Source organism: Oncorhynchus masou, chromosome 29 (genome assembly GCF_036934945.1).
Source record: "Oncorhynchus masou masou isolate Uvic2021 chromosome 29, UVic_Omas_1.1, whole genome shotgun sequence".
In the NCBI taxonomy this organism is placed as follows: domain Eukaryota; kingdom Metazoa; phylum Chordata; class Actinopteri; order Salmoniformes; family Salmonidae; genus Oncorhynchus; species Oncorhynchus masou.
Genome location: NC_088240.1, coordinates 18,538,254 through 18,564,333, shown reverse-complemented (window position 1 = coordinate 18,564,333; position 26,080 = coordinate 18,538,254). Strand labels below are relative to the sequence as shown.

Sequence of the window (26,080 nt, the reverse complement as noted above, 5' to 3'; positions counted from 1 at the left end):
ATCAGCGTGATGAGGTACGCTAACTTTGAGCGGTCCGAGGGGGAGGTGGAGGGCTGCAGCTCGAAGATGAGAGAAACGCCCAACAGTTTTCGGACCCTCTCACGAAACATTCAGGGTCAGGTAAACAGAGTTCTCGGAAAGCAGGGGTGGCAGGGAGAGACAAGCTGCTGACAGCCGGGTTACTGAAGGGCTGTGGTCATGGTAGACTGCCTAGTCGACAACCCGCGGAATTGCTCCAGCAAAGTATTCAACCTACAGTCATGGCATTCTGCCAGAGTCTGGAATCCTTCCATGACACAAAAAAGCAACTCCTCGTGCCTTCCAATGGTGACTCCTTGGGAGCAGAGAGTGTTGCGGAGCTGGTCCAAGTTTGCTGGGTCTATCATGGCCAGTTCATACTATTACGGCTCAGGAAAAGACCCAGATGCAGACAGTTCAGGCAGCTTCATTAAATAGTACCTGCAAAACACCAGTCTCAACGTCAAACAGTGAAGAGGCGACTCTGGGATGCTGGCATCCGAGGCAGAGTTGCAAAAAAAAGCCATGTCTCAGACTGGCCAATAAATATAAAAGATTAAGATGGGCAGAACACAGGCACTGGACAGAGTAACTCTGCCTCGTAGGCCAGCATCACGGAGTCGGCTCTTCACTGTTGACATTGAGACTGGTGTTTTGCGGGTACTATTTAATGAAGCTGCCAGTTGAGGACCTGTGAGGCGTCTGTTTCTCAAACTAGACACTAATGTACTTGTCCTCTTGCTCAGTTGTGTACCGGGGCCTCCCACTCCTCTTTCTATTCAAGTTAGAGAGAGTTTGAGCTGTTCTGTGAAGGGAGTAGTACACAGCGTTGTACGTGATCTTCAGTTTCTTGCCAATTTCTCGCATGGAATTGCCTTAATTTCTCAGAACAAGAACAGACTGATGAGTTTCAGCAGAAACTGGGTCTATCCGACAGAGATGGCCGCCTCGCTTCGCGTTCCTAGGAAACTATGCAGTTTTTTTTAAGTGTTATTTCTTACACTGGTACCCCAGGTCATCTTAGGTTTCATTACATACAGTCGAGAAGAACTACTGAATATAAGAGCAGCGTCAACTCACCATCAGTACGACCAAGAATATGACTTTCGCAAAGCGGATCCTGTGTTCTGCCTTTCACCCAGGACAACGGAATGGATCCCAGCCGGCGACCCAAAAAAATGACTTCGTAAAAGAGGGAAACGAAACGGTCTTCTGGTCAGACTCCGGAGAAGGGCACATCGCGCACCACTCCCTAGCATACTTCTCGCCAATGTCCAGTCTCTTGACAACAAGGTTGATGAAATCCGAGCAAGGGTAGCATTCCAGAGGGACATCAGAGACTGTAACGTTCTTTGCTTCACGGAAACATGGCTCACTCGAGAGACGCTATCGGAGTCGGTGCAGCCAGCTGGTTTCTCCACGCATCGCGCCGACAGAAACAAACATCTTTCTGGTAAGAAGAGGGGCGGGGGCGTATGCTTTATGGTTAACGAGACGTGGTGTGGTCACAACAACATACAGGAAATCAAGTCCTTCTGTTCACCTGATTTAGAATTCCTCACAATGAAATGTCGACCGCATTATCTACCAAGGGAATTCTCTTCAATTATAATCACAGCCGTATATATTCCCCCCCCAAGCAGACACATCGATGGCTCTGAACGAACTTTATTTGACTCTTTGCAAACTGGAATCCACATATCATGAGGCTGCATTCATTGTAGCTGGGGATTTTAACAAGGCTCATCTGAAAACAAGACTCCCTAAATTGTATCAGTATATCGATTGCGCAACCAGGGCTGGTAAAACCTTGGATCATTGCTATTCTAACTTCCGCGACACATATAAGGCCCTCCCCCGCCCTCCTTTCGGAAAAGCTGACCATGACTCCATTTTGTTGCTCCCTGTCTACAGACAGAAGCTAAAACAAGAAGCTCCCGCGCTGAAGTCTGTTCAACGCTGGTCTGACCAATCTGATGCCACGCTCCAAGACTGTTTCCATCACATGGAATGGGATATGTTTCGTATTGCGTCAAACAACAACATTGACGAATACGCTGATTCGGTGTGCGAGTTCATTAGAACGTGCGTTGAAGATGTCGTTCCCATAGCAACGATTAAAACATTCGCAAACCTGAAACCGTTGATTGATGGCAGCATTCGCGTAAAACTGAAAGTGCGAACCACTGCTTTTAATCAGGTTAAGGTGAGCGGAAACATGACTGAATACAAACAGTGTAGCTATTCCCTCCGCAAGGCAATCAAACAAGCTAAGCGTCAGTATAGAGACAAAGTAGAATCGCAATTCAACGGCTCAGACACAAGAGGTATGTGGCAGGGTCTACAGTCAATCACGGATTACAAAAAGAAAACCAGCCCAGTCACGGACCATTATGTCTTGATCCCAGGCAGACTAAATAACTTTTTGCCCGCTTTGAGGACAATACAGTGCCACTGACACAGCCCGCAACCAAAACATGCGGACTCTCCTTCACTGCAGCCGAGGTGAGTAAAACATTTAAACGTGTTAACCCTCGCAAGGCTGCAGGCCCAGACGGCATCCCCAGCCGCACCCTCAGAGCATGCGCAGCCCAGCTGGCTGGTGTGTTTACGGACATATTCAATCAATCCTTATACCAGTCTGCTGTTCCCACATGCTTCAAGATGGCCACCATTGTTCCTGTTCCCAAGAAAGCTAAGGTAACTGAGCTAAACGACTACCGCCCCGTAACACTCACTTCCGTCGTCATGAAGTGCTTTGAGAGACTAGTCAAGGACCATATCACCTCCACCCTATCTGACACCCTAGATCCACTCCAATTTGCTTACCGCCCAAATAGGTCCATAGACGATGCAATGTCAACCACACTGCACACTGCCCTAACCCATCTGGACAAGAGGAATACCTATGTGAGAATGCTGTTCATCGACTACAGCTCAGCATTTAACACCATAGTACCCTCCAAACTCGTCATCAAGCTCGAGACCCTGGGTCTCGACCCCGCCCTGTGCAACTGGGTACTGGACTTCCTGACAGGCCGCCCCCAGGTGGTGAGTTGTAGGTAACAACATCTCCACTCTAACCTCACACTCAACGTCAACAAAACTAAGGAGATGATTGTGGACTTCAGGAAACAGCAGAGGGAACACCCCCCTATCCACATCGATGGGACATTAGTGCAGAGGGTATTAAGTTTTAAGTTCCTCGGCTTACACATCACAGACAAACTGAATTGGTCCACCCACACAGACAGCACCCTCAGGAGGCTGAAGAAATTTGGCTTGTCACCAAAAGCACTCACAAACTTCTACAGATGCACAATCGAGAGCATCCTGTCGGGCTGCATCATCGCCTGGTACGGCAACTGCTCCGCCCACAACTGTAAGGCTCTCCAGAGGGTAGTGAGGTCTGCACAACGCATCACCGGGGGCAAACTACCTGCCCTCCAGGACACCTACACCACCCGATGTCACAGGAAGGCCATAAAGATCATCAAGGACAACAACCACCCGAGCCACTGCCTGTTCACCCCACTATCATCCAGAAGGCGAGGTCAGTACAGGTGCATCAATGCTGGGACCGAGAGACTGAAAAACAGCTTCTATCTCAAGGCCATCAGACTGTTAAACAGCCACCACTAACATTGAGTGGCTGCTGCCAACATACGGACTCAACTCCAGCCACTTTAATAATGGGAATTGATGGGAATTGATGTAAAATATATCACTAGCCACTTTAAACAATGCTACTTAATATAATGTTTACATACCCTACATTATTCATCTCATATGTATACTTATATACTGTACTCTATATCATCTACCCCATCTTTATGTAATACATGTATCACTAGCCACTTTAAACTATGCCACTTTGTTTACATACTCATCTCAGATGTATATACTGTACTCGATACCATCTACTGCATCTTGCCTATGCCGCTCTGTACCATCACTCATTAATATATATTTATGTACATATTCTTTATCCCTTTACACTTGTGTATAAGGTAGTAGTTTTGGAATTGTTAGTTTGATTACTCGTTGGTTATTACTGCACAGTCGGAACTAGAAGCACAAGCATTTCGCTACACTCGCATGAACATCTGCTAACCATGTGTATGTGACAAATGCATTTGATGTGATTTGATTTAGAAAGTTATTTGATTCTGGCCATTTTGAGCCTGTAATCGAACCTATAAACGCTGATGCTCCAGATACTGAACTTGTCTAAAGAAGGCAATTTTTATTGCTTCTTTAATCAGCACCAGTTTTCATCTGTGCTAACATAATTGCAAAATGGGTTTCTAATGATCAATTAGCCTTTTAAAATGATAAACTTGGATTAGCTAACACAACTTGCCAATGGAACACAGGAGTGATGGTTGCTGATAATGGGCCTCTGTATGCCTATGTAGATATCCCATTAAAAATCTGCCATTTCCAGCTGCAATAGTCATTTACAACATTAACAATGTCTACACTGTATTTCTGATCACTTTCATGTTATTTTAATGGACAAACAATGTGACAAGGATATTTCTAAGTGACCCCAAACTTTTGAACGGTAGTGTATGTTTAATTAGCAACCAAACAATTAACAAAGACATGTACAGACTAGTACTGTACACACACACACCACCCACCATCCCTAAACCCACACTCCTGCCTCTCATTGTTGATTAAAAAAAGGCACTCATTATTGTGTTCAGAAAAGGCAGGTGTGCAGACTACGTTCCTCTTTAAGTTTCAACTTAATAAGAGGCCAACTCCAAGCAACAGCTTGTCCCTGTGTGTTCCTATTTTCAAGGCTGAAAAACAAGGACATTACAGTGCACTAACCAAAGCAAGGCCTTGATGTAACGATTGTCGTTGGTGGAAGGAGAGGAGGACCAAAATGCAGCGTGGTAAATGTTCGTCATATTTTAATTGAAAAACTTAACACTACACAAAATAACAACGAAGAGAAAACGAAACAGTTCTGCCAGGTGAACAGACACTAAACAGAAATTAAACACCCACCACCAAAATGGGGAAAACAGGCTACCTAAGTATGATTCTCAATCAGAGACAACGAACGACACCTGCCTCTGATTGAGAACCATACTAGGCCAAACACATAGAAATATAACATAGAAAAAAGAACATAGACTACCCACCCCAACTCACGCCCTGACCAACCTAACACAGAGACATAAAAAAGGAACTAAGGTCAGAACGTGACACTTGACTACTAACGTAGTAAACCACTGGCATTCTATCTACTAATGTAGTGAAAATACTTGCATGGTAACTACTAATGTAGTGAAAATACTTGCATTGTAACTACTAATGTAGTGAAAATACTTGCATTGTAACTACTAATGCAGTGAAAATACTTGCATTGTAACTACTAATGCAGTGAAAATACTTGCATTGTAACTACTAACTACTTACAGTAACTACTGGTGGCCAAAAATGCCATGCTACGCTAATACTAATCTAAAACAACAAATAATACAGGGTTCATGAGGGATAGGGTTAATGCGTGGATCATAAGGCGGCTGTTAGTGGAGCTTCTGTTCCCAGTGGACCACTTGGTTTCATGGTTGCTGCTCCCTGTACCAAAACAGCATAACCGCATAATATAAAGGAATTCATTTTGGAGCCGCCGCAAGAAGTACCATTAGCCAAAGCTGTGTTAATATTAGCTGTAACTGACAAGGTTTTCCATTTTATACATATGTAATTTAGCTTATACCAAGGCTCCCTTTAGTTGGCTTCAACACTTACAGTACAGTTCATTCAGAAAGTATTCACACCCCTTGACATTTTCTACATTTACTTGTGTTACAGTCTGAATGTAATATGTATTACATTTAGATGTTGTGTCACTAGAATACACATAATACCCCATAATGTCAAAGTGGATATATGATTAAATAAATACATGAAAAGCTGAAATCTCTTGAGTCAATAATTATTCAACTCCTTTGTTTTGGCAAGCCTAAATAAGGTCACATAAGTCACACAAGTCACATAAGTTAAATGGACTCACGCTGTGTCCAATAATAGTGTTTCAAATTATTTTTTGAATGACTACCTCATCTCTGTACTCCACACATACAGTTACTATAAGGTCCCTCAGTCGAGCAGTGCATTTCAAACAGATTGAACCACAAAGACCATGGAAGTTTTCCAATGCCTTGCAAAGAAGGGCACCTATTGGTGGACTGGTAAAAAAAAGCAGACACATTGAATATCCCTTTGAGCATGGTGAAGTTATTAATTACACTTTGGATGGTGTATCAATACACAGTCACTACAAAGATACAGGCGTCCTTCCTAACTCAGTTGCCGTAGTCGAGGAAGGAAACCGCTCAGGGATTTCATCATTAGACCAATTGTGTTTTTGAAACAGTTACAGAGTTTAGTGGTGTGATAGGAGAAAACTGAGGATGGATCAACAACATTGTAGTTACTCCACAATTCTAACCTAAATGACAGAGTGAAAAGGAGGAAACTTTCTACAGAAAAAAATATTCCAAAACATGCATCCTAAAGTGAAAAGAAATTAATGTTATGTCCTGAATACAAAGTATTATGATTTTTTGGCAAATCCAACACAAAACATAGCTGAGAACCACTCTTCATACTGTATTTTCAAGCATGGTGGTGGCTTCATCATGTTATGGGTATGCTTGTCATCGGCAAGGAGTTTTTTTTGTATTAAAATAAATGGAATAGAGCTATGCACAGGCAGTGTCCTAGAGAAAAACCTGGTTCAGTCTGATTTCCAGATACTGGGAGACAAATTCCCATTACAGCAGAACAATAACCTAAAACACAAGACCAAATATACATTGGAGTTACGTACCAAGACGACACTACATGTTCGGGAGTGGCCTACTTTTTACTTAAATTGGTTTGAAAATCTATGGTAAGACTTGAAAATGGCTGTCTAGCAATGATCAACAACCAACTTGACAGAGCTTAACAAATTGTAATAATGTCCAAATATTGTACAATCCAGGTGCGCAAAGCTTTTAGAGACTTACCCAGAAAGACTTACTGCTAAAGGTGATTCTAGCATGTATTGACTTATGTGTGTGATTACTTATGTAAATTAGATATTTAGGTATTTAATTTTCAATAAATGTGCAAACATTTCAAAAAATATGTTTTCACTTTGTCATTATGGGTTATTATGTGTAATTTTTATCCATTTGAAATTCAGGCTGCAACACATCAAAATATGGAACAAGTCAAGGGGTATGAATACTTTCTGAAAGCACTGTACATACATACTGTACATTCATACTGTACAGGAGGGTTGTTGTTCCCGCTGAAGCAGCAAAGCCCCTCAACCACGGCAAGGCGGAGTCCACGAGAGGGGAACAAAAATCTGAAACGAGAACCAGCACTGGGTGAAGAGGTGATGGAGTCGAGGTTTCCAATGTTCTAGAAGATATTGTTCATTAAATGGTTGGAGAATGTGCTTATTGGTGTTTAATGTGCTTATTGTTGTAACGGCGTTCGTCTGTTGAAGGAGAAGCGGACCAAAATGCAGCGTGGTGGTTACTCATGTTCTTTAATGAAAATGAACGAGACATGAAATAACTTACTATACAAACAAACAAAACAACAAAACGGAACGTGAAAACCTATACAGCCTATCTGGTGACAACAAACACAGAGACAGGAACAATCACCCACGAAATACTCAAAACATATGGCTGCCTAAATATGGTTCCCAATCAGAGACAACGATAATCACCTGACTCTGATTGAGAACCGCCTCAGGCAGCCATAGACTATGCTACACACCCCCAAGACAAAACACACCACAAAAACCCATGTCACACCCTGGCCTGACCAAATAAATGAAGATACTTCCGGCGCCGACAGAGATGGCCGCCTCGCTTCGCGTTCCTAGGAAACTATGCAGTTTTTTGTTTTTTTTAGGTGTTATTTCTTACATTAGTACCCCAGGTCATCTTAGGTTTCATTACATACAGTCGAGAAGAACTACTGTATATAAGATCAGCGTCAACTCACCATCAGTACGACCAAGAATATGTTTTTCGCGACGCGGATCCTGTGTTCTGCCTTACAAACAGGACAACGGAATGGATCGCATGCAGCGACCCAAAAAAACGACTCTGAAAAAGAGGGAAACGTGGCGGTATTCTGGTCAGACTACGGAGACGGGCACATCGTGCCCCACTTCCTAGCATTCTTCTTGCCAATGTCCAGTCTCTTGACAACAAGGTTGATGAAATCCGAGCAAGGGTAGCATTCCAGAGGGACATCAGAGACTGTAACGTTCTGTGCTTCACGGAAAAATGGCTCACTGGAGAGACGCTATCCGAAGCGGTGCAGCCAACGGGTTTCTCCACGCATCGCGCCGACAGAAACAAACACCTTTCTGGTAAGAAGAGGGGTGGGGGTGTATGCCTTATGGCTAACGAGGCATAGTGCGATGAAAGAAACATACAGGAACTCAAATCCTTCTGTTCACCTGATTTAGAATTCCTCACAATCAAATATAGGCCGCATTATCTACCAAGAGAATTCTCTTCGATTATAATCACAGCCGTATATATCCCCCCCCCCCAAGCAGACACATCGATGGCTCTGAACAAACTTTATTTGCAAACTGGAAACCATTTATCCGGAGGCTGCACTCATTGTTGTCGGGGATTTTAACAAGGCTAATCTGAAAACAAGACTCCCTAAATTTTATCAGCATATCGATTGCGCAACCAGGGGCGGAAAACCTTGGATCACTGTTACTCTAACTTCCGCGACGCATATAAGGCCCTGCCCCGCCCCCCTTTCGGAAAAGCTGACCACGACTCCATTTTGCTGATACCTGCCTACAGACAAAAGTTTAAAAAAGAAGCTCCCACGTTGAGGTCTGTCCAACGCTGGTCCGACCAAGCTGACTCCACACTCCAAGACTGCTTCCACCACGTGGACTGGGACATGTTTCGTATTGCGTCAAATAACAACATTGACGAATACGCTGATTCGGTGTGCAAGTTCATTAGAACTTGCGTTGAAGATGTCGTTCCCATAGCAACGATTAAAACATTCCCTAACCAGAAACCTTGGATTGATGGCAGCATTCGCGTGAAACTGAAAGCGCGAACCACTGCTTTCAATCAGGGCAAGGTGTCTGGTAACATGACTGAATACAAACAATGCAGCTATTCCCTCCGTAAGGCTATCAAACAAGCTAAGCGTCAGTACAGAGACAAAGTAGAATCCCAATTCAACGGCTCAGACACAAGAGGCATGTGGCAGGGTCTACAGTCAATCACGGACTACAGGAAGAAATCCAGCCCAGTCACGGACCAGGATGTCTTGCTCCCAGGCAGACTAAATAACTTTTTTGCCCGCTTTGAGGACAATACAGTGCCACTGACACTGCCTACAACAGAAAAATGCGGTCTCTCCTTCACTGCAGCCTAGGTGAGTAAAACATTTAAACGTGTTAACCCTCGCAAGGCTGCAGGCCCAGACGGCATCCCCAGCCGCGCCCTCAGAGCATGCGCAGACCAGCTGGCTGGTGTGTTTACGGACATATTCAATCAATCCCTATACCAGTCTACTGTTCCCACATGCTTCAAGAGGGCCACCATTGTTCCTGTTCCCAAGAAAGCTAAGGTAACTGAGCTAAACGACTACCGCCCTGTAGCTCTCACTTCCGTCATCATGAAGTGCTTTGAGAGACTAGTCAAGGACCATATCACCTCCACCCTACCTGACACCCTAGACCCACTCCAATTTGCTTACCGCTCAAATAGGTCCACAGACGATGCAATCTCAACCACACTGCACACTGCCCTAACCCATCTGGACAAGAGGAATACCTATGTGAGAATGCTGTTCATCGACTACAGCTCGGCATTCAACACCATAGTACCCTCCAAGCTCGTCATCAAGCTCGAGACCCTGGGTCTCGACCCCGCCCTGTGCAACTGGGTACTGGACTTCCTGACGGGCCGCCCCCAGGTGGTGAGGGTAGGTAACAACATATCCTCCCCGCTGATCCTCAACACTGGGGCCCCACAAGGGTGCGTTCTGAGCCCTCTCCTGTACTCCCTGTTCACCCACGGCTGCGTGGCCACGCACGCCTCCAACTCAATCATCAAGTTTGCGGACGACACAGCAGTGGTAGGCTTGATTACCAACAACGACGAGACGGCCTACAGGGAGGAGGTGAGGGCCCTCGGAGTGTGGTGTCAGGAAAATAACCTCACACTCAACGTCAACAAAACTAAGGAGATGATTGTGGACTTCAGGAAACAGCAGAGGGAACACCCCCTATCCACATCGATGGAACAGTAGTGGAGAGAGTAGCAAGTTTTAAGTTCCTCGGCATACACATCACAGACAAACTGAATTGGTCCACTCACACAGACAGCATCGTGAAGAAGGCGCAGCAGCGCCTCTTCAACCTCAGGAGGCTGAAGAAATTCTGCTTGTCACCAAAAGCACTCACAAACTTCTACAGATGCACAATCGAGAGCATCCTGGCGGGCTGTATCACCGCTTGGTACGGCAACTGCTCCGCCCTCAACCGTAAGGCTCTCCAGAGGGTAGTGAGGTCTGCACAACACATCACCGGGGGCAAACTACCTGCCCTCCAGGACACCTACACCACCCGATGTTACAGGAAGGCCATAAAGATCATCAAGGACATCAACCACCCGAGCCACTGCCTGTTCACCCCGCTATCATCCAGAAGGCGAGGTCAGTACAGGTGCATCAAAGCTGGGACCGAGAGACTGAAAAACAGCTTCTATCTCAAGGCCATCAGACTGTTAAACAGCCACCACACATTGAGTGGCTGCTGCCAACACACTGACACTGACTCAACTCCAGCCACTTTAATAATGGGAATTGATGGGAAATGATGTAAATATATCACTAGCCACTTTAAACAATGCTACCTTATATAATGTTACTTACCCTACATTATGAATCTCATATGCATACGTATATACTGTACTCTATATCATCGACTGCATCCTTATGTAATACATGTACCACTAGCCACTTTAACTATGCCACTTTGTTTACATACTCATCTCATATGTATATACTGTACTCGATACCATCTACTGTATCTTGCCTATGCTGCTCTGTACCATCACTCATTCATATATACTTATGTACATATTCTTTATCCCCTTACACTGTGTATAAGACAGTAGTTTAGGAATTGTTAGTTAGATTACTTGTTGGGTATTACTGCATTGTCGGAACTAGAAGCACAAGCATTTCGCTACACTCGCATTAACATCTGCTAACCATGTGAATGTGACAAATAAAATTTGATTTGATAAACATAATATATTTCGACCAGGGCGCGACAGAACCCCCCCCCTAAGGTGGGGAACTCCCGGACGGACATCAAAACAATAGGGATGGTCCGGGTGGGCGTCTGTCCATGGTGGCGGCTCCGGTGCGGGACATGGACCCCCCTAAATAAGTGTCTTAGTCCCTCCTCCTCGCGTCCTAGGATAGTCCACCCTCGCCGCCGACCATGGCCTAGTAGTCCTCACCCAGAACCCCACTGGACTGAGGGGCAGCTCGGCACTGAGGGTCAGCTCGGGACTGAGGGGCAGCTCGGGACTGAGGGGCAGCTCGGGACTGAGGGGCAGCTCGGGACTGAGGCAGCTCGGGACTGAGGGGTAGCTCGGGACTGAGGGGAAGCTCGGGACTGAGGGGGAGCTCGGGACTGAGGGGAAGCTCGGCACTGAGAGGAAGCCAAGCACTGAGAGGAAGCCCAGCACTGAGAGGAAGCTCAGGCAGGTAGTTGGATCCGGCAGATCCTGGCTGACTGGCGGATCTGGCAGATCCTGGCTGACTGGCGGATCTGGCAGATCCTGGCTGACTGGCGGATCTGGCAGATCCTGGCTGACTGGCGGATCTGGAAGAGTCTGGCTGACTGGCGGATCTGGAAGAGTCTGGTTGACTGGCAGATCTGGAGGAGTCTGGTTGACTGGCAGATCTGGAAGTCTGGCTGACTGGCAGATCTGGAAGAGTCTGGCTGACTGGCAGATCTGGAAGAGTCTGGCTGACTGGCAGATCTGGAAGAGTCTGGCTGACTGGCAGATCTGGAAGAGTCTGGCTGACTGGCAGATCTGGAAGAGTCTGGCTGACTGGCGGATCCTGGCAGACTGACGGATCTGACTGCTCCATGCTGACTGGCTGCTCCTTGCTGACTGGCAGCTCCTTGCAGACTGGCAGCTCCTTGCAGACTGGCAGCTCCATGCAGACTGACAGCTTTGGCTGCTCCATGCAGACTGGCAGCTCTGGCTGCTCCATGCAGACTGACAGCTCTGGCTGCTCCATGCAGACTGGCAGCTCTGGCAGCTCCATGCAGACTGACAGCTCTGGCTGCGCTGAACAGGCAGAAGACTCCAGCAGCGCTGTAGAGGAGGAAGGCTCTGGCAGCGCTGAACAGGCGGGAGACTCCAGCAGCGCTGTAGAGGAGGAAGGCTCTGGCTGCGCTGAACAGGCGTGAGACTCCGGCAGCGCAGGAGAGGAGAAAGGCTCCGGCAGCGCTGAACAGGCGGGAGGCTCCGGCAGCGCTGGAGAGGCGAGGCGCACTGTAGGTCTGATGCGTGGTGCTGGCACTGGTGGTACTGGGCCGAGGACACGCACAGGAAGCCTGGTGCGGGGAGCTGCCACCGGAGGGCTGGTGTGTGAAGGTGGCACAGGATGGGCTAGACCGTGAAGGCGTACTGGAGACCTTGAGAGCAGTGCTGGCACAGGACGTGTAAGGCTAGGAAGGTGCACAGGAGGCCTGGACGAGTATGGAGCGCTGACCCAGGTGCCATCAAATCCCCGACACGCTCCGTCGGGCGAATATCATGCTTAAAGCACCAACACAGCAACTCCCTCATTACTCTCTCCTCCAATTTCTTCTTTGGGGCGGCGATATTCTCCAGGCTGATCCCAGGGTCCTACTCCGAACAATTCGTCCTCCCATGTCCATTCCTTCTCCTGCTGCACCTTGGGGTGGCTACACTCCCCTGGTTTAGCCCAGGGTCCTCTCCCGTCGAGGATTTCCTCCCAAGTCCAGAAAGTCTTGTTACGCTGCTCCTGCTGCGGCTGTTGCCTGTTACCACGCCGCTTGGTCCTGTTGTGGTGGGTGATTCTGTAACGGCGTTCATCTGTTGAAGGAGAAGCGGACCAAAATGCAGCGTGGTGGTTACTCATGTTCTTTAATGTAAATGAACGAGACATGAAATAACTTACTATACAAAACAACAAACGGAACGTGAAAACCTATACAGCCTATGATTGAGAACCGCCTCAGGCAGCCATAGACTATGCCTACACACCCCAAGACAAAACACACCACAAAAACCCATGTCACACCCTGGCCTGACCAAATAAATGAAGATAAACATAATATATTTCGACCAGGGCGTGACAATTGTGCTTATTGTGAGAATGTGCTTTATTTTGGTATAATTAAAAAAACTTTTGACCCCTTTTTCTCCGCAATTCCGTGGTATCCAATCGGTAGTTACAGTTCTATCTCATCGCTGCAACTCCCGTATGTACAGTGCCCTGCGAAAGTATTCGGCCCCCTTGAACTTTGCGACCTTTTGCCACATTTCAGGCTTCAAACATAAAGATATAAAACTGTATTTTTTTGTGAAGAATCAACAAGTGGGATACAATCATGAAGTGGAACGACATTTATTGGATATTTCAAACTTTTTTAACAAATCAAAAACTGAAAAATTGGGCGTGCAAAATTATTCAGCCCCCTTAAGTTAATACTTTGTAGCGCCACCTTTTGCTGCGATTACAGCTGTAAGTCGCTTGGGGTATGTCTCTATCAGTTTTGCACATCGAGAGACTGAAAATCTTTCCCATTCCTCCTTGCAAAACAGTTCGAGCTCAGTGAGATTGGATGGAGAGCATTTGTGAACAGCAGTTTTCAGTTCTTTCCACAGATTCTCGATTGGATTCAGGTCTGGACTTGACTTGGCCATTCTAACACCTGGATATGTTTATTTTTGAACCATTCCATTGTAGATTTTGCTTTATGTTTTGGATCATTGTCTTGTTGGAAGACAAATCTCCGTCCCAGTCTCAGGTCTTTTGCAGACTCCATCAGGTTTTCTTCCAGAATGGTCCTGTATTTGGCTCCATCCATCTTCCCATCAATTTTAACCATCTTCCCTGTCCCTGCTGAAGAAAAGCAGGCCCAAACCATGATGCTGCCACCACCATGTTTGACAGTGGGGATGGTGTGTTCAAGGTGATGAGCTGTGTTGCTTTTACGCCAAACATAACATTTTGCATTGTTGCCAAAAAGTTCAATTTTGGTTTCATCTGACCAGAGCACCTTCTTCCACATGTTTGGTGTGTCTCCCAGGTGGCTTGTGGCAAACTTTAAATATCACTTTTTATGGATATCTTTAAGAAATGGCTTTCTTCTTGCCACTCTTCCATAAAGGCCAGATTTGTGCAATATACAACTGATTGTTGTCCTATGGACAGAGTCTCCCACCTCAGCTGTAGATCTCTGCAGTTCATCCAGAGTGATCATGGGCCTCTTGGCTGCATCTCTGATCAGTCTTCTCCTTGTATGAGCTGAAAGTTTAGAGGGACGGCCAGGTCTTGGTAGATTTGCAGTGGTCTGATACTCCTTCCATTTCAATATTATCGCTTGCACAGTGCTCCTTGGGATGTTTAAAGCTTGGAAAATCTTTTGTATCCAAATCCGGCTTTAAACTTCTTCACAACAGTATCTCGGACCTGCCTGGTGTGTTCCTTGTTCTTCATGATGCTCTCTGCGCTTTTAACCGACCTCTGAGACTATCACAGTGCAGGTGCATTTATACGGAGACTTGATTACACACAGGTGGATTGTATTTATCATCATTAGTCATTTAGGTCAACATTGGATCATTCAGAGATCCTCACTGAACTTCTGGAGAGCACGCCCAATTTTTCAGTTTTTGATTTGTTAAAAAAGTTTGAAATATCCAATAAATGTCGTTCCACTTCATGATTGTGTCCCACTTGTTGTTGATTCTTCACAAAAAAATAGTTTTATATCTTTGTTTGAAGCCTGAAATGTGGCAAAAGGTCGCAAAGTTCAAGGGGGCCGAATACTTTCGCAAGGCACTGTAAATGAGATATTTCTGCATTTCATTTACAATAAATATGCAAACATTTCAAGAAATATGTTTTCACTTTGTCATTATGTGTAGATGAGTGAGAAACATTTTTTTAATCCATTTGAAATTCAGGCTGTAACACAACAAAATATGGAATAAGTCAATGGGTATGAACACCCATTGAAAGCACCGTACATACATACATACATACTGTACATCAATACAGGAGAGTTGTTATTCCCACTGAAGCAACAAAGACCCTTCACCATGACAAGGTGGAGTCCACGAGAGGGGAACAAAACTCTGAAACAAGGACCAGCACTGGGTGAAGCTGTGGTGGAGTCAAGGTTTCCAATGACCTAGAAGATATTGTTCATTAGATGGTTGGAGAATGTGCTAATTCTGTTTTATTTTATATATTTTTCTCCACAATTTCGTGGTATCCAATTGGTAGTTACTGTCTTGTCTCATCGCTGCAACTCCCGTACAGACTCGGGAGAGGCAAAGGCCAAGAGCTATGCGTCCTCTGAAACGCAACAAAACCAAGCCACACTGCTTCTTGACACAATGCCTGCTTTACCCGGAAGCCAGCCACACCAATGTGTCAGAGGAAACACTGTACACCTGGCGACCGTGTCAGCGTGCATGCTCCCAGCCCACCACAGGAGTCATTCTAGCGCGATGGGAGAAGGACATCTCTGCCAGCCAAACCCTCCCCTAACCCGGCCAATTGTGCTCCACTCCATGGGTCTCCCAGTCGTGACAGAGCCTGTACTCAAACCAGGATCTCTAGTGCCTTAGACCACTGCGCCACTAGGGATAATGTGCCTATTCTTTGCAGATGGTTAGAACATTGGCGAATGAGATTTTTCTGGCATTCACTTAAAACCTGTCCGGCGATTTCTTCGAGCTGACACAATAAATATACTTAATGAACAGACAATCTATCAAACATGAAAAACATTTGGAATAATACAAAGTAAAAATAAAATGTTTCCAAAAAAAGGTAAGGTATATTGTTCCATACATCATGATACTTCTTCCTCTTCCTCAGGCTCCTTCCTGGTTTGGACAGTTGCAGTCAATGAGTCATCTTCACCTTCCGCAACCTTGTCATGTCTCCTCGTCTTGGAAGATACTGATACAGTCTGGAATCAAACAGACATTATTACAGTATCATTACATAGAAACTAGTGGCTAATGAGAAACCTAATTCATAAGTTTAGTCACAAAACAATGGAGGACAGTGAAATACATATGTAGCAACTTAATTTGATCACCCAGTTGAGGGAACTGGAGAACTTCCCTGCAATGTAGGACAGTTAACACTTGTAGTGTATTTGAGGTTTAAAAAATCTTCAAAAGTTTGCAATTTCCACTTTGAAATTCCAGATGAGTTTTTCCTCATGAAAAATGTATCAACCCTTACAAAAATGTCTATGAATTATAATTTTCATAATAATTCACATTTCCTGTTACTAAACGATTATTTTCCTGCTGTAGCAAACTGACTCAAATTAAGATCCTACATCTGTACCTACTCACTACTCACAGCATACCTGTTCTGGTGCCTTGGCCATGAATGAACTCCTGGAAAGTACAGTCCAGGAAAAGAAAATATATTAACTTGAGCAAAATCAATATATGTTCATCTAATGCAAATGCATTCTTTTTACAATGCAAAATCAGTTCATGATATTACGGTAGTTGATATTACCTAGGAAACTGTCTGTATTTGCACCGGTACCATATGAGTGCAGCCACAGCAACAATCAGACAGAGAATAACAACGAGTAGAACCCAACAGGCAGCAGAGGTCTCTGTGAAGAGAGAGGAGATACAGTTAATATAAGAAACAGTCTGTATTTATAATTACATGTAATCATGTTGCCCAAGCAACCATCATGGCTCCAATGCAAAAACTTTCCTGCAGAAAACAAAGAGATAATACCAGGTTATAAGACATGTACATATACAGTAAGATATATGTGTGTATTATGACCATCTTAGTAATGGTTATACAGTACCTTTCTGTAGAAAGGGGAATAAGGCCATACATATGATATTAACACATGAAGTGAAAGATAAGTGAACATCTGGCTCAACTTTGTTATCCATGCTACAACACATTTCTCAACCTCATATATGTGTTTTATATGTATGCCAGGAATGCCAATATTGTTGCCAGGCAAAATTCCCTATGGGACAATAAAGTATTCAATATATCAATCAATCAATCAATCATATAACAATTCTAAGCATCTTATAAAACAGCATAAGCAACTAGTTAAGCAACCAGTATGAATAGTGTGTGTGTGTGTCTCACTCTCTCAGGTGCTTCTCACCAGAGGATATGTGTACATAGAGGGAGCCAGTGGCTCGTCCGTAGGGGTTGGAGGCCTCACAGACATAGAGACCATTCAGCTCAGAGCTGAGACTGAGGAGGTGCAGTTTGTCTCCCTCAGCTGTCACTGAAGACCCAGGCCATGGCTGGACCACTCTGGGAGAGAGAGAGAGAGAGAGAGAGAGAGAGAGAGAGAGAGAGAGAGAGAGAGAGAGAGAGAGAAAGAGAGAGAGAGAGAGAGAGAGAGAGAGAGAGAGAGAGAGAGAGAGAGAGAGAGAGAGGAGGAGAAGGGCTTTGTGTGAGTGTGTGTGAGATAGGCAAAGGCATAATTTGACTACCAGCATAATATATGAACATACTGAAGCTGCAAGATAATCTGTTTCATATGTTTAAACAAGTGTACCTAACATTTACATTTAAACTGGTTTGAACTAGTTTACATAGGAGTCAGTACCTGCTCCAGGAGTAGTTGGGGTGTGGGTTGCTGTCTGCTACACAAAGGAAGACTGTGGCTTTAGAGGCCTCACTAAGGGTAATGTTCACTGACTGAGGTGGATCTGAAAGAGAGAAATGGTTACAGATACTGCAGATATAGAATGTAAATAGACCTACACTCATACCAAGACAGACCCATAACAATGACACTACAGGCCCTGAGCAGTGGGCAGGGGTGAAACTTTAATCCACAGATGAGGCAACACTAAGAATTTTGTTTGTGAACCTGGTCTTCCTTCATTTCAGTTTGATAGATTACTTACAGTAGAGCAGTACAATGAAAGCGGGTTAAGGTCAATACCACTTGTGTGCCTCAGTGTAGGATAGTGGTAGTGTAGGACAGTGGTAGTAGAATATATTTACAGTGGATGTTTATGCTGTAGTTGTAGGTCTTCTCCGTTACCAGGGCAGACTGGTTGACCACACACTGGACCTGCTGCTGATTGGCTGCCTTGGTTGGTACCCCGAGCAGGTGGCTGAGTACTGTGGTGGTGCCATTAGTGTGCTGGGTGGAGTTGGTCACCGTCCTCAACAAACTGCCGAATTCACCCGTCTTCCATGTCACTTCTGCCTGTGGCTTGGCACCAGCAGCCACGCAGGTTGCCAAGACAACCTCATTCTCTCCAATGGCAGGAGCAACATCAACTGTCACACTCACTACTGGTGGAACTATGATCAGAACACAAACCAACAGAGAACATAAAACATGAACAAGTCACTAATTATAAATGTGGAAAAAAATACCAAACACACACGCACAGCCCGTCATGTGAAACTTGTTCAAATGCTCATGTCACATGACCAACAAACTTTAAATAAACCCTTTCATGTTCTCTATCTGGCCAATTGCAATATACATCATTAGTAGCTATACATTTACTGTATTGTAGGTTTGGTCAAATCCAGTTATCAGGTTTTAACTCACCCTGATGACAGTTACCTGCACCTGAGGTATTAAGTTTCACACACCACTAAAGCTGTTACTCATTTTCAACAGTTCCACTGAAAAGCAATCACTGCCCAGTGATTATGCCATTAAGGGATGCTGTATATAGTATATATTCCAACATCTGTTCCACCATTAGGTAAACTATTAATGCCCGTGCTCTCCTGGTTACAGCTTGAGTAAGAGGATACACTCTTAGGAAAAAGGCACTAAATGCAACAATATAGTGTTTTTTGGTTTGTCCCCATATGGGAACCCTTCTTGGTGCTTGTTAGAACCCTTGGAAGAGGGTTACAACCCTCTATGTAGACTGCTTCCATAGAAGGCTGCTTCCATGTACTGTCACATACACCAGATGTGCAGTGAAATGTGTTTTTTATAGGGTTAGCAATAGTAGTACATCACCACTGGAAATTAGGGTTAAGTGTCTTGCTCAAGCGCACATCAGATTTTTTACTTTGTTGGCTCAGGTATTCAAACCAGCTACCTTTTCGGTTACTGGCCCAATGCTCTAACCGCTAGGCTACCTGCTGCCCAAGAACACATATCTTTGAAGGAATCCTTCTAGAACCCTCTATGAACGGTTCCACCAACCTTATTAGCCTTTCAAATTAAACTCTTTATGACAATGCATTACATACAGTATATATCATAAAGCCTTTCTTTGAGTGCCTAGTTAAACCCTAAAAAGGAAACTCATGCTTCACAGGCCACATCAGGCCTGCAGGTCACATTATGCTGGCTTGGAAACTAATGTGTAATTGCTATTGGAGTCCAGCCACTGAGGATGTAAAACAATTGCAACTTTTAATCACCCGCAACTTGCATTCAGAATGGCTGCCAGAGTAGACTGATAAATAAGACTACCTAAATCATCTGAACTGGAATAACTTTCTCAGTAATGGGTGCAATAAATCCAACTTGCATTCAGAATGACTGCCAGGGTAGACTGATAAATAAGACTACCTAAATCATCTGAACTGGACTAACTTTCTCAGTAATGGATGCAATAAATCCAACTTGTAACAGATTGGATTCATTTTGAAAAATACATGTTATTTATCTTAGTGTAGCATAATATTAATATACTAATCACTGGACTTGCAAAAACACAGATATTGAAATAAATAAAAATCTACCTCCAATAGAGCACGCTGAGAAATATGATAATGATGGGCGTGGTTGAGTGTTTTACTCTACACCAGAAATAATATATATACAGTGCCTTCAGAAAGTGTTAACAAATAGAAATATATTTCCTGAGCTTTCTTAAATCTTCCAGATATATTCTTTGACTGTCTTTTTTACCATTAGTGAATGTGTTTCTATGGGCTATAGTAGTAAAGGCACAGATTGTATGTACAAATATTGCCATATACTGTACATACAGTTTAAAACATGTTTTGAAATTCATGAGATTACTGGAACTCCTGATGTTAAAGTTTAAAAAACATTATAATAATACAATGAAAGTCTTATAAAATTCAGTAGGGTTATATGTCCTTTCTTGCCTTCCAAAGAGTCCTTATTGCCTTCCAAGGAAACATTAAAGAACCCTTTCTTTCAAAAACTGTTAAGATAAGGTTAAATGTAGAATCCTATCCCTCTGGAAAGAACTCCTTTGGAACTATTATTTCTAAGTGTAGGGAAGATGGATTTTCCATGGCAATTTAAAACCTGTAGATAAGGTCTCTGACTCTTGCTTCATTTGAATAATGAACCTACCTCTTTAGAATGAAATGGCTATTTATTTATGTAAAAAGTATACTTGGTAATACTAGACTTTATATGGGCAAATAAAATTTGAAGACTAGAAAGGAAAGTTTTACATCTTCCTAAGTCTGAGGGTTGCTTTAACCTTCCAGACTTGGAATTGTATCAGCACGCTCAACAAGGCTTTTACTTGCGACATATAAATGCACTAAAGAGGAACAATGGGTTGGCTACATTTTGAAGATGCACATGTTCATCAACAGAATCTTTTCACGGATCTATTTGCAAAGGCTGAAGCTAAGAACATTAACAACTTCATAGTTAAGAATATGAAAAAAATGAAACATTTTACAAGAACCAATATCACTGCCTAAAAACACAAACTTATGGAACAATGCTGGATACTGTAAGGGTTTTCCCTTACAGTGAAAAGGATCGGAGGACCAATGCACAGCGTGGGAAGTGTCCATGGTTGTTTATTTAAGAAAACATAAACTGAACACTATGAATACCAAAATAATAAACGAACGAAACGAACGAAAACCGAAACAGTACCGTGTGGTGAAAAACACAGACACGGAAACAATCACCCGCAAAATAACAGTGAAACCCAGGCTACCTAAGTATGATTCTCAATCAGAGACAACTAACGACACCTGCCTGTCACGCCCTGGTCTATATTTATTATGTTTATCTTCATTTATTGGGTCAGGCCAGGGTGTGACATGGGTTTATTTGTGGTGTGTTTCGTCTTGGGGTTGTGTGGGGTGTATAGCATAGTCATTGGCTGCCTGAGGCGGTTCTCAATCAGAGTCAGGTGATTATCGTTGTCTCTGATTGGGAACCATATTTAGGTAGCCATATTCTTTGTGTGTTTCGTGGGTGATTGTCCTTAGTGTCAGTCTGCATGGAGCAGCCAGAGCTGTCAGTCTACATGGAGCAGCCAGAGATGTCAGTCTGCATGGAGCAGCCAGAGATGTCAGTCTGCATGGAGCAGCCAGAGCTGTCAGTCTGCATGGAGCAGCCAGAGCTGTCAGTCTACATGGAGCAGCCAGAGCTGTCAGTCTACATGGAGCAGCCAGAGCTGTCAGTCTACATGGAGCAGCCAGAGCTGTCAGTCTTCATGGAACAGCCGGAGACGCCAGTCTGCATGGAGCTGTCAGTCTGCATGGAGCAGCCGGAGTTGCCAATCTGCATGGAGCTGTCAGTCTGCAAGGAACTGCCAGTCTGCAAGGAGCTGTCAGTCTGCAAGGAGCTGTCAGTCTGCATGGAGCTGCCAGTCTGCATGGAGCAGCCAGAGCTGTCAGTCTGCAAGAAGCCGCCAGAGCTGTCAGTCTACATGGAGCAGCCAGAGCCGCCAGTCAGCATGGAGCAGCCAGATCCGTCAGTCAGCCAGACTCTTCCAGATCTGCCAGTCAACCAGACTCTTCCAGATCCGCCAGACTCTTCCAGATCTGCCAGTCAGCCAGACTCTTCCAGATCCGCCAGTCAGCCAGACTCTTCCAGATCCGCCAGTCAGCCAGACTCTTCCAGATCCGCCAGTCAGCCAGACTCTTCCAGATCCGCCAGTCAGCCAGACTCTTCCAGATCCGCCAGTCAGCCAGACTCTTCCAGATCCGCCAGTCAGCCAGACTCTTCCAGATCCGCCAGTCAGCCAGACTCTTCCAGATCCGCCAGTCAGCCAGACTCTTCCAAATCTGCCAGTCAGCCAGAGTCTTCCAGATCTGCCAGTCAGCCAGACTCTTCCGGATCTGCCAGTCAGCCAGACTCTTCCGGATCTGCCAGTCAACCAGACTCTTCCAGATCTGCCAGTCAGCCAGGATCTGCCAGAACTGTCAACCAGCCAGGATCTGCCGGATCCAAATACCTGGCTGAGCTTCCTCTCAGTGCTGGGCTTCCTCTCAGTGCCGGGCTTCCTCTCAGTGCCGGGCTTCCTCTCAGTGCCGGGCTTCCTCTCAGTGCCGGGCTTCCCCTCAGTCCCGAGCTGTCTCTGCCCCGAGCTGCCCCTCTGCCCCGAGCTGCCCCTCTGTCCCGAGCTGCCCCTCAGTCCCGAGCTGCCCCTCAGTCCAGTGGGATTCTGGGTGAGGACTACTAGGCCATGGTCGGCGGCGAAGGTGGACGATCCTAGGACGCGAGGAGGGGGGACAAAGACATTTATAGAGTGGGTTCCACGTCCCGCGCCGGAGCCGCCACCATGGACAGACGCCCACCCGGACCCTCCCTATTGTTTTGATGTGCGTCCGGGAGTCCGCACCTTAGGGGGGGGAGGGGGGGGGTTCTGTCACGCCCTGGTCTATATTTATTATGTTTATCTTCATGTATTGGGTCAGGCCAGGGTGTGACATGGGTTTATTTGTGGTGTGTTTCATCTTGGGGTTGTGTGGGGTGTATAGCATAGTCATTGGCTGCCTGAGGCGGTTCTCAATCAGAGTCAGGTGATTATCGTTGTCTCTGATTGGGAACCATATTTAGGTAGCCATATTCTTTGTGTGTTTCGTGGGTGATTGTTCTTAGTGTCCTTGTTCCTGTCTCTATGTTAGTTTACACTAGTATAGGCTGTTTCGGTTTTCGTTACGTTCTTTTTGTTTTGTATTATCTGTATTGATTCGTGTTTTACGTTTTCATTAAACATGGATCGCAATCTACACGCTGCATTTTGGTCCGACTCTCCTTCGCCTACAGAAAACCGTTACACTGCCTCTGATTGAGAACCATACTATGTCGAACACAGAAAACCAACCTAGAAACACAAAACATAGAATGCCCACCCAACTCACATCCTGACCAACCAAAACAAACAAATAACACAAGAACTAGGGTCAGAACGTGACAGATACCTTTTCAGAAACACAATCTTATGGAACAATCCTTGGGTAGCTTTTCAGAATTCATCGATAAATAGCCCCACATGGAAAACTAAAGGCATAGGAACCATAAATGACTTGGTAATAGGAAATACATTCATTTCCATGACCGCTTTAAAAAGCTATTTTGGGTTGACCAATGTCGATGTTTAAAAATATCTATTTCACAACATTTCAATTAGAAATCTTTTGGACATCAGAGCTATTTTGAGGGAATCAATCCTATGAGTCAGAAAAGGATGTTCATATGATTGGTAAGATTTACAAAACCTTGCAGAGAGCCTTTTCAACAGACAATATAAACTTTTGGAAGATTTCAAATAACTGATATTGGCACAAGATGGAGGGAAGGTTGGAACATAACTAACGAGATTACAGTTAACAAAAATGTACGCTTAATCCAGTATAAATAAAAAAATTGAATTTAAATACAGGTCACAAAATTCACAAATTCTACCGCACAACGGCAGTCATGTCTGAGGTGCAAAAATACTAATGACTCATGCTTTCTGGGAATGTTACAAAATTCAAAAGTAATGGGCAGAGTTGGAAAGATGCAGAGGTACTGCAATGTAAAGATACTATTAATTTGTCCGTCTGTATATTTCAAGACATGACATATGAGGGTGCAATGAGATACCCGATGGGTTAGGACAATACTCTTCTCATCAATAATCTAAAAAAAAAAAAACACACACACAAAAGCTGGAATTAAGACAATCCTCCGTTTTTCACGAAATGGAAAGGTCAAATGCTTTATTAATTTTAAAAAATTGAAAGAGCGTGGGCGACGGAGAAACAAAATCGTGCTGTTTCAAGCCATGTGGCAGAAGGTGTTACGTGTGCTGAAAATAGGGGTGGAGGCTAGTGGGTCTGGCGGGTGTGCTGTAGATGTTTGTATGTATGATGTAGTTGTTTGTATGTTTTGTATTGTTGATAAAAGATCAAATCAAACATGTACCAACCAACTTTTTAGCTGTCGAGTGTTGGTTATCACACGCAGTCTTTCTAGAATTTCAAAAGTAGAAACAGCGAATCAAAGAGTGAAGGAAGAGTTCTTACCTAGCACAGTCAGAGGTATGTCTGTATTGTATGCTCCACTGGGGAAAACACTGAAGATACATGTGAAGGTGCCTTCATCCAACAGTCGGACAGCAGTTATTCGAATAGATCCAAGGTTTTCTGATGGGTTCCCAATAAACTGGACTCTACCTGTCAATCCATTCGGTGCAATAAACTTAGCAACCCCATCGAGATTAATCAGCATAAAATTATGGTTCTGTGTTTCTTCCAAAGTACTCTTCTGCCATGTTATCTGTTCAAGCTCCTCGTCTGTCTCTATCAGTCTGCAGGATAAGTCCACATCCTCCCCCAGTAACACAGTCCTCCATCCTCCAATCACACGTGTACCTGAAGAGAAAACACAAGCCTAAAAAACATTCCAAAAGAGACCTGTAGAATAGATGCTTATGAACTCTAATAAACAAGAGATGATAACTAAACACACAGACAAGACCATTATTAGTATTTAGCTGTGCTATGAACTATGAAATCCAATTGATGCTGAAATGTGGCTATTGCAACAACAAATGTGCCAGTTGCTCAATCTTTGACCCTAACCCCATTTGGACAGCCATAGTCAGATGAGATGGCTAAAGCACGCACTGATCTGGGTCCAGTCTAGGCTGAAACTACTTAATGAACATGTTATTAGAATAATACGCCAAAAGCCCTGACTCTATTCTTACACTTAATCAAGAGTAAGATATTCAAGACATCCCTAGATACTTGGGCATGCTCAGCATGTCTCAAAACATACTGAGTTAAACACATCGTAAACATGCTGAGGTAAAAACAGTAAACATAATGATTTAAAAACATAGTAAACATACTGAGCTAATGTGTGTGTGCCTTATCGTACCCTAAAAGTACCAGGACTGCAATTGAATGGTGGGGTTTTGTGGTTGTTATTGTCCTTGCATTGTGTCAACATTAAAAGAGAGAAAAAAACATGCACTCAAAAATATGGCATTTTATGACATCAATCGGAAACCTACTTTCTGTATCCCTCTGGACGATGAGTAGAATCACACAGCACAGCTTCCGTAACATGCTTTGTTCTTCTCATTGCTAGGGGCACTACGTAAAATGTAATAATAGCATTATATTACATTTTGAGATTGGCGTTTTGTAATGAGGACCTATTAATTGTTTTATGTACGACAGTTATGTAGGCTAAGCTACATCAAATGTTAAAGTATGTTGAATACAATGCTAATTATTCGAGCAATGGTCTGCAATCATTACTCCTTGATGGAGACTATTCACATCTTGCAAAGTAGCCTACACCTTATTACAAAAATCAACAGTCCTACATTGGTCAGTAATAATGGAAGTAAACAGATGCAACAGTAAATGTAATAGGCCACAAACCTTTGAATGATGGAAGTTCTTCAGCTGAAGCAGCGACACCATTTGTGCAGCCGGAAAACGCTCTGGTTGGAAAAAGCTTAATTCTGCGCTTCGAACACGTCGACTGCGTCATTGCATCAGTGCTGCA

At 44.3% G+C, this 26,080-nt stretch overlaps 1 protein-coding gene across 3 annotated transcripts; it reads right to left on the bottom strand.

Annotated features, from left to right (window-relative positions):
- Positions 1–4,926: 4,926 nt before the first annotated feature.
- On the bottom strand, positions 4,927–26,080 carry LOC135519112 (nectin-3-like). 3 transcript variants are annotated; one of them, XM_064944172.1, is made up of 10 exons: positions 25,954–26,041; positions 25,578–25,659; positions 24,583–24,930; positions 18,361–18,666; positions 17,957–18,059; positions 17,504–17,658; positions 16,876–16,978; positions 16,718–16,748; positions 16,196–16,306; positions 13,763–15,489 (listed from the first exon to the last, which is right to left on the bottom strand). In XM_064944172.1, exons 2-10 carry the CDS (start codon positions 25,630–25,632, stop codon positions 15,421–15,423), a joined length of 1,281 nt encoding a protein of 426 aa, XP_064800244.1. In that variant the 5' UTR covers positions 25,633–25,659; positions 25,954–26,041; the 3' UTR covers positions 13,763–15,420. The 3 variants fall into 3 exon arrangements, with proteins under 3 accessions (XP_064800245.1, XP_064800246.1, XP_064800244.1); XM_064944173.1 differs by lacking the exons at positions 13,763–15,489; positions 25,578–25,659 and adding an exon at positions 4,927–7,402 and having other exon boundaries at positions 16,186–16,306; positions 25,954–26,080; XM_064944174.1 differs by lacking the exons at positions 13,763–15,489; positions 25,578–25,659 and adding an exon at positions 12,779–13,190 and having other exon boundaries at positions 16,186–16,306; positions 25,954–26,080.

Bases quoted from the DNA above. Each gene is read 5' to 3' on its own strand.
- LOC135519112 (XM_064944172.1), bottom strand. From the start codon at position 25,632: ATGTTACGGAAGCTGTGCTGTGTGATTCTACTCATCGTCCAGAGGGAT. The intron at 24,931-25,577 runs GTAGGTTTCCGA...TTTTCTCTTCAG, and splicing joins CGTCCAGAGGGATACAGAAA to GTACACGTGTGATTGGAGGA. The intron at 16,749-16,875 runs GTAATATCAACT...TGTACTTTCCAG, and splicing joins AAATACAGACAGTTTCCTAG to GAGTTCATTCATGGCCAAGG.